Below are 13,538 nucleotides of genomic sequence, written 5' to 3'. Positions count from 1 at the left end.
CCCCCGACCCCAGCCTCTCTCTCTGCCTGCCTCTCTGCCTACTTGTGATCTCTGTCTGTCAAATAAATAAATAAAATCTTTAAATTAAAAAAAAAAAAGAATTCCTAGGCCAGTCTGAGCCAGGGTCCTCTCCGGGTGGGGGTGGGGTGGGAGGTGCGGGGGAGGTATATGGGGACCGTGGGGGGGCCTGCTGCCCCACAAGGAGAGGAGCTAAACTGCACCCCACACAAGAGCAGGCACACAGTGGGAGGAAAGACTAAGCAGAGAACCTGATCCAGAACCTTCTACAAGCCAACACCTGCACCCACTCATCACGTGCTTGCTGGGCAACTACTGAGTGTCCCGCCTTCTAAGCACCAGGTGGCACCTGGGGGTAGACAAAAGTCCCCGTGCTTGTTGAGCTGACACCTCAGTGGAGAGAGGCAGAAAACAAACAGCATAAATATTGAAATTATTACATGTGTGTTAGAAGGCAGTAAGTACTGTGGGGAAAAAAGACAAGGTAAGGAGTGCTGGGTGAAGGGGGCTGGGTCAGGGAAAAGGGGGGTTGTTCGCTGGGAATTCGGGGCTTAAAGAAAGACTCAAAGTGGGAGGGTGACCCTGAGGAAAGGTGTAGCCTTAGGATGTGGGTTCAAATCCCATCGCCTCTGTTAACCTCTGTATTTCTTCTTTAAAGAAATACCAAGCCTGGCCTACATATGACACTAATGTAACATCATATGTTAATTACACCTCAATTTAAAGAAAGGAAAAAAAAGAAACTCCTGGCTTACGGGGACGATACCAATCAATGCGGGTGGCAGTGGTCACTGTGAGGGAACACTAGGGCTGTGGAGTCCATTCGGCTAACACTCTCCTGCCCATACTCTCAGTCCAGCCTCCTGAGAACTATCCGCCGCCCCCCCCCACCCCCACCCCGGCTCTCCTCCCGGCAGGTCCTGCAAGCCTCCACATGTGCAGCCCTGAACTGGCCAGGAGAGTGAAAGGCAGAGAGCCCTGTCCGGGTCGCGCCAGCCTCCCGTATGTGAACAAGGCAAGAGCAGCCTCGTTACCTCTGCACCTTCGCGCCAGGACACGGGTGTGATAGTCACATTCTGCACACAAAAGCACCGAGGCTCAGAGAAGCAAGGTGACTAGGCTAGCATCACACAGCAGGGAGGCGAGTGACTCAAATCTTGGACTGCCTGACCCCAGTGCCTTCAACTCCCACCCACTCAGGAGAGAACAAGACAGTAAAAGGAGTAAAAGGCACTCAGATGCCCTATTTATTTATTTGACAAAAAGAGACACAGCGGGAGAGGGAACCCAAGCAGGGGGAAAGGGAGAGTCACTGTGTGCTTACTTTTAATATAAAAAAGCAACGTGGGGGCACCTGGGTGGCTCAGTGGGTTAAGCCTCTGCCTTCAGCTCAGGTCATGATCCCAGAGTCCTGGGATCGAGCCCCGCATCGGGCTCCCTGCTCAGTGGGAAGCCTGCTTCTCTCTCTCCTCTCTATTTTTGCTCTCTCTCACTATCTCTGTCACTATCTGTCTGTCTCTCAAATAACTAGATAAAAATCTTTTAAAAAGTAAAATAAAAAAATAAAAGCAATGTATATAAACACCATAAAAATTGCTGATTTCAATCATTTTTAAGTACAGTTAGTACACTCACATTAAATACCTTCCCGTTGCTGTGGAACCATCATCCCCAACACCCTCTGGAACTTTCTCATCTTCCCAAACCACAACTCCATACCCATTAAACACTATCTTCCACTTCCCCTCCCCCAGGCCCTGGCAAGCACCATTCGACTTTTCTGTTTCTGTGAACTTGGCCATCCTAGGTGACCCACAGAAGTGCAGTCATACAGTATCTGTCCTCTTGTGACTGGCTCACTTCGGTTTAGCCTCGTGTCCTTGAGGTTCACCCATGTTGTGGCACATGTCAGAACTTCCTCCCTTCTCTGGCTGGACAATACTCAGTTGTTACGGATACACCCTCTGCGCACTTGTGAACCTGCATCTGTCCTCACGTGCAGTTTGCCTGGCTGGTTACTGTCTGTGTCTGCTGGAGACCATGAGCTCTAGGAGACAGGACCTTATCACTCATGCTCTCTGCTGAACCCTCACCGAGAACACAGTCCGCACCCAGAAGATGCTCATTGCGGATCTGCGGAGTAAATGAATGTACACTTTGGATGTTTCCAGGGCTCTACCTTCTGTTCTTTGCTCTCAGTCTGCCTAGATGGCTTGAGTGAATTTGTCAGGGCCAGGCCCCCTCAGCTGGGATCCATGTCCTGGTTCCCAGGCCTACATGTGCATCCTGAGCTTTCCCCCATCAGAACCTGATCTGGCCATCTCACCCCAACTTTCACGTATGGGGCTCCTACAGTGCTTCCATCACCCAGACCAGGAGTCCAGGCCTCATCCCACAGCCGATCAGCTACCAGGCCTGGCCTGATCAGTCCACTTCCTGAGTGTCTGTCCCGATGCTCCTTCCCTGTGGCTTCTGCTCTGGTCCTGGCCTCTCCTCCCTCACCCACCCTCAGTGGCTGCCCCCCTTGGCTGCCAACCTTCCTAGCAATCAGACAGACTATATAAAGCATCAATGAAACGACATGCCACCCCCGGCTCAAAGCCCTTCGCTGACTCTCCAGGGCCCCTGGTAGGGTCCAAACCTTCTTCCTGGTAGTCAAGGCCCCTACCATGTGACCCCCCCGCATCTGCAGAGGACCAACCCTTTGTGCTCTATGCTGGCCTCTCCTTACCTGACCTTGTATGTGCCACTCCTATTGCTGCCAAGACAGGTGGGGAGGAAGCCAGCACGTCCTCCAGGGAAAATTCCCTGACCCCCTCACCTCACAGGTGGCCCCTCAATGCTTTGAGAGTGAACATATACTCAACTCTGTGCCCAATGTCACCTTTGGCAATGAGATCCTGTGGTAGCGGCTTGCCTCTCTTATTCATCCTTGTGCTTCCTATTCCTGAGCTGGGGCCTGGCACACAGCAGGTGCCCAGCATTTTACTCCATTCAATGATCATTTTCCCAGTCAATGAATAAAATGGATGGGGCTACCGTAGGCAGGGGCACAGATCTAAGCTCAGGCCCAGGGCTGCCAGGGGGAGGTGGCAGGACAGGGAGCACCTGCCCCGGGGTAGCCTGTCTGGCTTTATTACGTCCCCTCCATGTTCTTCCCCACCCTGGCGGGGCTTCCTCCTCTGGGATAGTCACATGATGGGGGGCGGTTCTCCACGGAGGGGTGATGTATTCCAGGGTCATTCTCTCCTCTCCAGCCTCCATCCCGTCCATTAAAAATGGCTTTGTTCCCATGTGTGTGACAGCCTCCTAGACTCATAACGGTCGCTCTCAGGGGCCTGGTTAATAGCCTCGAGTCTCACCTGCATCAAGGTGCGCAGAGACTCCACGTACGACTGCTCCGTGTCCAGCAGGGTCATGGTCACGTGCTTCCGCATGTCCTTGGGAGACAGAAGGCAGAGGGTGAGCATGACTTGTTCCCCTCAGACCCCACCCCCCCTGCAGGCACAGTGACCCGGAGAGCCCACCCTCTTCCTCTGCCTGGCCTTCAAAGCCTACTTTCCCACCATCCAGGGCTGCTGGCTGTTACCCCAAAGCACCATGGGTCTCCACTCTGCCAGAACTTGCTCACACGCTCCCCGTGCAGGGGGCACCCTCCCCCCACATCTCAAGTGCCCCCTTTCCAGGGTGTGCCCCTTACTCCTCCACCACCACCCCATGGCTGCTGGCAGAACTGGTGATCTCCTGTTCACTTCGAGGTTACCCACTGGGCTCCTGAAAAGGACTCAAAACAACCAATAACCTCTTACCTTGGCAAAGGAAGATGCCTCCAGGCCACCCCCCACCCCAGCTGCCAACTTCGAAAACCCCTCCTTCAGGCTCAGTGCTACAGGGTGAGACCCTACCAGGCTGGGCTTCACACCATCCCTGAGAGTGGAGACTGTGGCCTCCTGCCACAGATGAAGAAAAAGTGACTCAGAAAGGTGACATTAGTGCCAAAGGTCACACAGCCAGGTTGGGGCAGGGTTCACCCACTCTCAGACACGGCTGGATATCCATTCTCTCAGTAAAAACAGGTTAACTGAGCCCTACCCCACACCAGCTCTGAGCATATCATTATTTCATCCTCCTGACTACCCTGTGAGGTAGACGATGTTCTTCTTCCCGGTTTAAGGATGGGGAAAAGGAGACCCAGGAGCTAATGCCTCCACCCTAAGCATGTGATGGTCTATAGTACGGAGTCCCTGAGGGTCAACCAGACTCTGCACCTGCCCCTCCAGGGATAGTGTCCATCCTGCCCTGACAGGGCAGCCCCTATTCTGTGGGAAGGCTTTGCTAGAAGCCAGGCAGAGGATGCCTTCTCTGTGTCTGACTCCCTGGACCTCAGCTTACCTACTGCCCCTTGCCACCAGTTCCTATACCTCTGGCCCACTCCTCCAGGAAGCCTTCACCAGATGGTATACCCATCTCCCCGTGATCTCCTCCCTCTGACTTGGGGACTTGGGGCCAGGTCCTCAAACCTGTCAACAATGGGACATGCTCAGAAAAGTAGGCTCCTGTGCTAGGAACTCACGGGTGGTGGGGGGGGAAAGGTGCGAATGGCTCTCCCTTGAGGTAAGGGAGGAGACTGGCCTTGCTCCACCCCCACCAGCTGCATACTCTGATGGGTGACAAGACACTGGGCTTTGGCTCAGAGCCCCCAGCTACAGTCAGATCATCTACCCTCAGTGATTCGAAGGCCCTTAAAACACCAGGGCAGCTTCTAGTAGGAGGGAACATCAGTTGGGCCCACCCTAGGATGGAGAGTTTGGGAGAGCCTCAAAGGCCAGAAGGGCCACCCAAGGAAAGGCCCAGATGCTCAGTCCTCCCCTTGTCCCCCAGAGCCCTCTCAGCACTCACAGATATGGCCTCATTTCTAACTCACACTCGCAGGTGTCATCATCTCCACTTTATAGACAAGGTAGTCAAGTCTGAGAGGTGATTGACTTACCCAAGGTCACACAGCTAGTGACTGGCAGAATGGGGGCCGAGTCTCTCTTTTTTTTAAAAGATGTATTTATTTGAGAGAGAAAGAGTGTGCACGCACATGAGAGAGCAGGAGGAGGGGCAGAGGGAGAGGGCAGAGAGAATCTCAAGTGGATTCCCCACTGAGCACAGAGCCTGATGTGGGGCTCCATCTCACGACCCTGAGATCATGACCTGAGTTGAAACCAAAGGCCAGACGCTTAACTGACTGAGCCACCCAAACGCTCTGACCCAAGTCTCTTTAACCACCTCATGCTGAGTCTTAGGGCCCAAGCACCCCGCGTTCTTGCCCACACTGACTGACCAGCCACGGGCCACAGGGTCCCCAGCTGGGCCCTTACGAACTCTGTGACCTTGGGTAACTGCCCTAGGTTCCCACATTCTCTCCTATGAAATGGAATGAATAATGTCTTCCTCCCGTACTGTGAAAGCAAGGAGCTGGGAAGCGGGGCAGCTCCCTCCACACATGCCGGGTCTTCAGTGTTCTTACTCTGCCTCAGCAAAATGGCTCTTCTATATCCATCTCCCTGCCCCACACGGAGCTCCCTGAAAGAAGAACCGGGCCAGGCTCGGCCCCGAGGGGCACAGCCTCCCTCCCCGTTCCACTCCCTGGGCCCGGCCCTACTAGGCCCAGGGCTGAGGGTCACAGGCAGGCAGGGAGGCCTCCTGAGGGAGGCAGGGCTGGGGCTGGGCCTGGCAGCGCAGGGGGCTGGGGTAACTCACGCAGGGAGGCTGACGCTGCAACACCCTCCTTTCCCAGCCTCCTCCTGCTTGAAAGCACAGTGGGCTGTCACTCAGCTGTCAGGTAGAGGCATGGAAATTAAGGCCAGCTCCTTGTCACTGCATGGAGTGCCCTTCTGCACGTGCCCAGACACGGGTGTGAGTGCACGTGGGGGTGGGGAGGCAGGAGTGGGGCGATGCAGCTGTCAAGCAGATCAGCAGGCCCACCTGTTCTGGGCGGGACAGCCCTGTAGGCCTAGCCTCCCCCAGGGGCCTAGCCTCCCCCAGAGCCTGTCACCCCTCAACAGCCCCGTCCTCAGACCTTTACTACAGGCGGCGCAGAAGTGGGAGAGGGAAGGGGGCTGGAGGGATACAGCAGGAAGATAGAGGGGGGCCTCTCCTACCAGTGTGATTGGGGGACTTCATGACCCAAAGCTTCAGACCCTGCACACACAGCATGAAGACAGAGACACATGTACACAGGAGAAGCCATAAAGGCCAGACACTCTGCAAAGAGACCAAAAGGAAATGCAGCCAAGTCACCTAGCTGAGAACCAGGGCCTTCAGCCCAGAGATGTCAGGTGGTGGGGAGAAACACATCACACACAGCACAGCATGGGGAGGAAGACAGAACCAGAGGCCCCGCGGGAGCCCAGGAGAGCAGGACAATGAGAGACAGGGCCCAGAGACACACACAAAGGCATGGACACAGCCCCTGGAAGCCTCCCCCTCTTCTTCCCCCAGAGGAGAAGAGCACCGAGCCAGGAATGGGGACACCACCATTGCCACCACAGCATGACACCTTCCAGGCCCAGCAGGTCCAATGGCAGGGAGAGAATGGCAAGGCAGGAGCATGATCTGCTACTCCCAATGCCCCATCCCCCCAGCACACACATACACCTCGAGACTGCTGCCGGCGAGTGGCTAATGAAACCTCTCCTTCCGGAGCCTGTGAACCCAGGATACCTCCGGGGACAGTCTCTGCCTACACCCTGACCATATCACGCACTAGGAACCACTAAGGCCTTGCCCAGGCTGGGTCTCAGGGTACAGGCCCACACCCCAGTTGAGGTTGCCAGCCCTTCTGCCACCCCAAGCTTGCATTCTGGTACCACCAAACCTCAATGCCCTGCCAGCCGCACCATCCCTGTCCCCATCACTAGTCTCAGCCCCCAGGCCCTCGGCCAGGCAGCTGGTGTGCCTGATCCGAGTTCCCGGTCCTGCGCCCCAGCATCTACCCATGCCTCCCTGAGGCCCGGGTGCGCTGGGTTCTAGGTCTCGGCCCAGGGCCCTGGCTGTGTCTCTCCCTCCCCGTACCTGGGCCTCCCCAGGCTCCTCAGCGTCAGTACCACTGCTCCCGGCGGGCTCCCCGGAGGCGGTGGCCGGGCCCAGATCGCGCATGTCTTCCAGTGCAATGGTGAACTGGGCCAGGGTCTTCACCATCTGAAGCATGCGGCCGGGCCGCCGCCAGGGCGGGGGTGCCGGGGCGGCGGGGGACGGCGGGCCCCCTCTCTCCCACCGTCGCTCCCTCCAGGGGCTCAGCCCGGCCTCCGCTGTGTCAGTTCCAGCTCGGATCTGATCGCGTCGGCCCGGGCGGCGGCGCTGTTGCCTCCTCCGCTTCGCGAGTGCGCGGGGAGAGCCTGGCGCGCTCGGTGCCGCTGGCGCGGGGGGAGGGGAGCGGAGGGGAGCGGAGGGGAGTCCCCGCCCCCCGCGCCCCCGCCCCGCTCCGCCCGCCCCCTTTCCGAGCAGCCGGGTCTCCCGCAACACGCTGAGGGCGGCAGAACTTCGCCCCCGCCGCTCCCGCACGCCGTAGCCTCCCCTTTCGGACCCATCCCCCTCAGAGGACAGAAGTTGGCGCACACCCGTCGACAAAGGCCAGTACACTGGGAGACATGGGTCTTTTGTCCACACCTGTACCCAACCGGGCATGCACGGCCCTACACTGAACAGGCCCATATACATGGAAACCTGTCCTCCGGCCTTGGTTTGTATACGGGTGTGGGTGGGGGCCAAGTGCACACACATCAACAGAGTCCCATACAGACCAGACCTGAGCCCGGACACACATGAACCCGACTCACTGCTGCAGGTGGCACATGCTTCCGGTTCACACAACTAGAACCACGTACAAACAGGCACACATATTTAGGGATGAGCATACATGTACATCCCTGGAAACTCACACTGTCCTCCCCTGGGGGGGGCGGGTGGGTGGGTGTGCAGAGCATTAGGGTCTGATAGCAGAAAGGGCCCACCCTGAGTCATGCCTATTCCCACCCCACCCAGTTGACCTGTGTCTATACTTGAGACAGTCCTAGTGGATTCCAGCCCTAGTTCTCTCCACCCACCCCCAGCATGGGGGTGGGGGGCGGCTCAAGCATTTACAACCCCTACCACCATCACCAGATGATGCTCCAGAATGTATTCAAGCATGATCCCCAGGACCTGGTCCTCAAATTGCAGGTAATGCCAGAACACATCCCAGACCCATTTAATCAGGAGTGGGGGCAGGGTGAGCTTTGTTTTTGTACCAGCCTCCACCACCCACCAGGAGACTCTGATGCACCCTGCAGCTCACTGGGGGTCCCTCTGCTGTGCCTCTGGGCTGGCTAACTTCATGCTTCTTTAGTGTACTGAGGGCTCCCACACTCACCGAACTCCTGATGCCCTTCCTCAAACCTGCTTTCTGCTGGGTTTCCGGCAGAGTGGATACCTTCTGACCCACCGCCCACGCTAGTCCCCTCATTCCCTTTCTCTGCCTTGATTGATATGCTCCAACCACTTCTGTTTTAACTCTTAGAAACAGACCAGGCTCTCTCCTAGCAGTGTTTTTGCTTTTCCTTTAAGATGAATCTTGGTGTGATTGTCACCTCCTCCAGGAAGCCCTCCCTGATCCTCAGATCAGGGTAGGTGCACCTGCTCTGCGCTCTCAAAGATTCTCTGTTTTTCTTAACCAGATACCATAGTTTGTAATTACACATTTGAACAATTGCTAGGTTGATGGCCATCTCCTCCCGGGACACTGTAGGTCCCCTAAAGGCAGGGTCCATGGCCCTTTGTAAACCACAGCACTCTGCACATAGATGTTGGCTAATAAACAAAACTTCAATTACTCTTCCCCCTCCCTTCTCCCCCGACACTGAGCAGTCATCACAGGGAGGCAAACCTTGTAATTCCCTGCTCAGGAATCTTCTCTGGCAGCCCCAAGGCACAGGATCAACCCCTTGCTGGCCCTTGCAGCCTCCTGCCACCTTCCCCTGTTCAGCCCTGAATCAGGTGAATCAACACCCCACAACCCCACCCAAGGGAATTCTTCTCCTCTCCTGAGAGGGCAGGACATGGGCCCAGCAGCACTGGCTTCCTCAGAGGATCCAAAATGTCCAACACTCAAATTTTAACTTCTCAACAGACAATCCCAAAGTAGTCAGCAATGAAAACAGGCACAGAGAATTCCAAGAGAGAGTAGCCAGAGAAAACAGGCGTGACCCCACCTGGCAGTGAGGTGGCTCCCAGGGCAGTGAGGCTGCACGAGGGGGCAGAGCCTGACTCCTGAGAGAGGCTTGCTAAGTGTGTGCTGCCCTCTCCCCTGTGTTCCGAGAGGGCCTGGCCCAGGGTAACGCCTGAGCCAGCTTGTCGAGTGAAAGAATGAACGAAAGCATGAGTGTGTCCTCTGCACCAACACCCTTGCTGGTCCTTCTATGACACTGGCTCTCAAAGGGCAGGCCCTGTGGACCCCAAGGGAATGTGTTGGAAATGCACATTCTCATTCTCCTCCCACCCTGAAACACACACACACACACACACACACACACACACACACACACAACCTTACAGACCTGAAACTCTGGCAGGGTGGGGAGGGGGGTGCCGCAATCCGTCCACTGGCAGCACAGAGCCTTCAAGGCCTAGAGCCTGCCTGGCCACATCCCATCCTAGGGCACAGGTCCTGGCTGAGCCCCTCTTACCCCTGGGAGGCAGAACAAGGGTCCCCCAGAAAGGCCCCCAGCTCTCCTCTACCTCTAGATTGAACCAAGAAATCCAGTGAGTCCAGCTGCCTCTTACTGTCCCTATGGGCTGGACCGTGGTTCGAGCGCCCCATCTCTAGCCCATTGCTTGATCATGGTGGCTACTTAACTCACCTTTAGTTTTCTCTCAGCACCTCCTCCCCCATCTGACCCTGTCTCCAGCTATGTGACCTGGGGCCTCATCTTCCCTGAGCAGCTGGGGGGGCTGTGCATAACTTGGACTTATTAGTAAAGTACGTCTATGCCCTCACTCACTTCAGCAGGACCAGGCCCTGCACAGATGAACCACTCTGGCTGGCATCCAGGAGCTGCCAGACAATATACAGGACTCAGCAGAGGGAGTCACCTCTGCCTGGGGTAGGGGTTAGGGGGTATTCAGGGAGGCCTTCCTGGAGGAGGTGGGGTTTGAACAACCTCCTGAGGTCTGGAAATCCAGAGGCACGTGGGTGCCCAGATGGCAGAGTTCACGGGAGGCCACTGCCCTAGAGAAGGGGGAGGGCTTGGTGTGGAGGCCCTGCTCGCTGCTGCTGCTTCATTAAAGATGGCTAATTACATCCAAGCCTGTTGTCATGGCAACAGGGGAGTTGGTGGGGTGGGGAATGAAAGGAAGCTGAGAGAAGGAACAGGAGCACATAGCTGCTGAATTGGGGTGTCCAAGGATCATCCCCACAACAGCAAGGCATCAGAGCCCCTCAGGGTGAGGTCAGCCCGGATGGGTGTTGGGGACACCATGTATGCCCAGAGCACCCTGTGCAGGTCTGGTTCTTTTGTTGTTTGACTGAACTGAACCCTCCTTTTAGGCGCTGACGTCTCTTTTCCTTTTGGGTATCTGCAGTTGCTTGGAGTGGGTCTGGCTCGGAATCATTTTTACAAGTGTACAACGTGGCTGGTAAGGGCCCTTCTCTCCTCTCCGTACCCCACACCCAACTGCGACACATACACCATCCTCCTCCCACCAAGCAGTTCCCGTCCTCCTTAGGCCAGGGGAGACGAGAGGCAGGGAGGGACAAAGGGCTCTGCTCTGCCACGCCACCATGCCCTGTAGGAGAAGCAGGCTGGGCACCCCAGTTGGGTGGAACCACCCTTCTGCTGGTCCTGGGGAACACCTAACTCTCCCTCCCTCCACTCAGTCAGCTGACACTTCCCCATCTCTCAAAGAAGCCTGATACCTTGTTTTCCTGCCTCTGGACACACCTCCCACCATGAGCCCCACCAAGACCTCCTACAAGGCTTCTTGCCCACTCAGGCCCACTTGGTCCTGCAGCTAGTGCTGGACCAGCTGGCGGCCGGGGATGATAGGACGTATGGATGGACAGATGCATGGGTGATGAGTACGGGCTGACCGAGTGAAAGGATGGTATGATGATAGGTGAATGAATGAATGGACGGGTGAGCAGAACGATGTATGCTACAAATGAACACATGAGTGGAGGCGCAGACACATGGTTCCACGGATGAGTAATTCATGGAGCTTTTATTTTATTCCTTTGTTGATGACTTCAACAAATATTTACTGAGTACCTCCCAGGTACCAAGCACTGTGCTGGGGATTTACAGGGAAGAAAAGCGGTCCGTGCCCTGCTGGGCACCACAGTCTAAATGGGAAGGGAGGAAGTGAAAAAGAAATGACAAAGGCAATTCAGATTCTGGGGCAGTGGGTCTCCTCAGGCTCCTGTGGGGTGGGGAAGGGTCTCCAGCCTTTCCTATCTGCACAGTTCTATCCAAGTATCTGCCACAGAGGATCTGGACCCCAGAACTGCCCACACAGATCGGGAGCACCAAAATCTTAGAATCCTCACCATCACTAATGTTGTCGGAATACTTTTCGGGTGTCAACTCCCCCACCATTGCTTTCCAAGATCTGGCTCCTTTAATCCCCACAGCAACACTACATCAAGAGCTCTGTTATTGCTCCTCCTCTGTTTTACAAACAAAGAAACTGAGGCTCAGGGCAGTCACCTAAATGATAAAAAAGGTGACACTGAGGTGATGGCGTGCAGGGTCCATATTCTGCAACCCACCCCCTCCTCTGAGAGGACAGCCCCTCTCCAGCACCCCTCCAGCCTCATGCGCTCAGTCTGGCCTCCCCTCTGTCTCCCCGGTGCACTAGTTGCCTGAACTGCCTTTCTCCGGCCTCACTGGTACCAAGATAATGATGTAAAGAGGTTCTTCTCACCCAGGGTGGTTTTGGTGGAAGACAAAATGCATCAACAGGCCATGCTGGCATCAGGGAGAATCCACTTCCCTGGAAACCAAGCCCTGGCTAATGACCCAAATGGACCGTCTCATGTTTCTGACCTCACTGGTCTCCACCGGTGTGGACTAATGCTGGATGTCCCCGGCCTGATGACTAGTCATTTCCCTGATGGTGCTGCGCTCCTGGGGCTTCAGGTTCATCACTGAGACCAGAGTTCGAAGAGAGGGACTACTTGGCACAGAAATGAAGAGAGCAGGCTCTGAGGCCACCGCTTGGGCTCACATCCTGGTTCTACCATTTGGTGGCGATGTGACCTTCAACAAGCCACTTCTCTTCCTGAGGTCTCAGTCTGCTCTCGTCTGAGACCCCTTCCTGCTTCTTCCCATCATCTGTCCCTTTGTCCTGCCTTCCCAGGTCATGGCCTGTCCCCTATAGACCTTCTCTTCCAGAAGGAGGAGCCTCCCAAGGCCCCACACAGTTCCCAGGCAGTGTCCAAACCACAGGGCTCCCCTGAGACTGCTGCTCAGGCTGGGTCCCAGAATTCTGGAGAATGGGAAGGAGAGATCAAGGGCCAAAGGGGCCTGAGGTCCTTCCTGCCACGGGAAGGCCACTGCTCTGCTTAGGTGGGCCCGTGAGTAACATGACGTGTGTCCCATCTGTGTGGACTTGCCCACGTGTCTGTGTATACCTGTCAGCGGTCCATCACCACGTGACCGCACAGCCCATTGTGGGGAGACAGTCCCTGCGGTTCCACGGCAGAGGTGAACAGCAAAGACCATTTCCGTGATAATCAAAAGCAGCCATAGTTGTTTCCTGAGCATTCACCACGTGCCGGGGACGAGCCTAGTACTTGACACGGCTGTCGCATCTTATCCGCAGAGCCACCCGGGGAGGTGTGGCATCTGGCACTTCCCGAAGACAGCTACCCCAGTGTTCTCCGTGCGGCTACTCTTCTTTCAGTGTGCTACTAACACTCTTCTGTAGCCTGGTGAGGCCTGGGCCCCCTCCCCTTGCAACCAGATCACCTCTGTGACTGCCTCGGTGAGCAGAAGACAGCAAAAAGCAATACCATGTGACATCCAAAGCTTGGCCATAAAAATGCCACGCACGTCCTTCCCTTGCTGTCTTGGGCCCCTTGTTCCCGGAACCAGGCTGCCGCGCTGGGTGGAAGCCCAGGCCGTAGGCAGAGGCCGTGTGTAGGAGCTGACTGCCCAGATAAGGTCCCACCCAGAGGCCTGCATGCACTGCCAGGTCTCTGAGCAAGGACCCTCCAAGGGGATTCCAGCCCAGTCACTAAAGACTGAGTGAGAACTACCTAGCTGGGGAAACTGAGGCTCAGAGAAGTAACAGAGCCAGGTGAAGCCAGAAAGTGGCAGAACTGGGCTAAGAACCCAGGGTCCTTAATGTCCTGAAGGGAGAAGGGAAGCAAGGGGATGATTTTTCCGCAGACCTAGATTTCATCTATTGGCCTAGAGGAGTCTAGCTGGGAGCCCTCGTCCCGGCAGTACTAGAAGATCACCTTCTAGAAACTGACCCTGCTGGCTGACGGAAAT

General features: G+C 56.0%; 1 protein-coding gene across 1 annotated transcript in view; it reads right to left on the bottom strand.

Moving 5' to 3' along the window:
- ARHGEF17 (Rho guanine nucleotide exchange factor 17) overlaps window positions 1–13,538 on the bottom strand; it is a 55,212-nt gene that overhangs the window by 14,695 nt on the left and 26,979 nt on the right. Inside the window, exon 2 of the mRNA XM_046014583.1 lies at window positions 3,381–3,458. Coding sequence (XP_045870539.1) covers window positions 3,381–3,458 — 78 coding nt within the window. The remainder of the gene's footprint in view (window positions 1–3,380; window positions 3,459–13,538) is intronic.

Source organism: Meles meles, chromosome 8 (assembly GCF_922984935.1).
Source record: "Meles meles chromosome 8, mMelMel3.1 paternal haplotype, whole genome shotgun sequence".
Lineage (NCBI taxonomy): Eukaryota > Metazoa > Chordata > Mammalia > Carnivora > Mustelidae > Meles > Meles meles.
The sequence above is the reverse complement of the archived record's forward strand: the minus strand, read 5'-3'. Positions and strand labels throughout refer to the sequence as shown.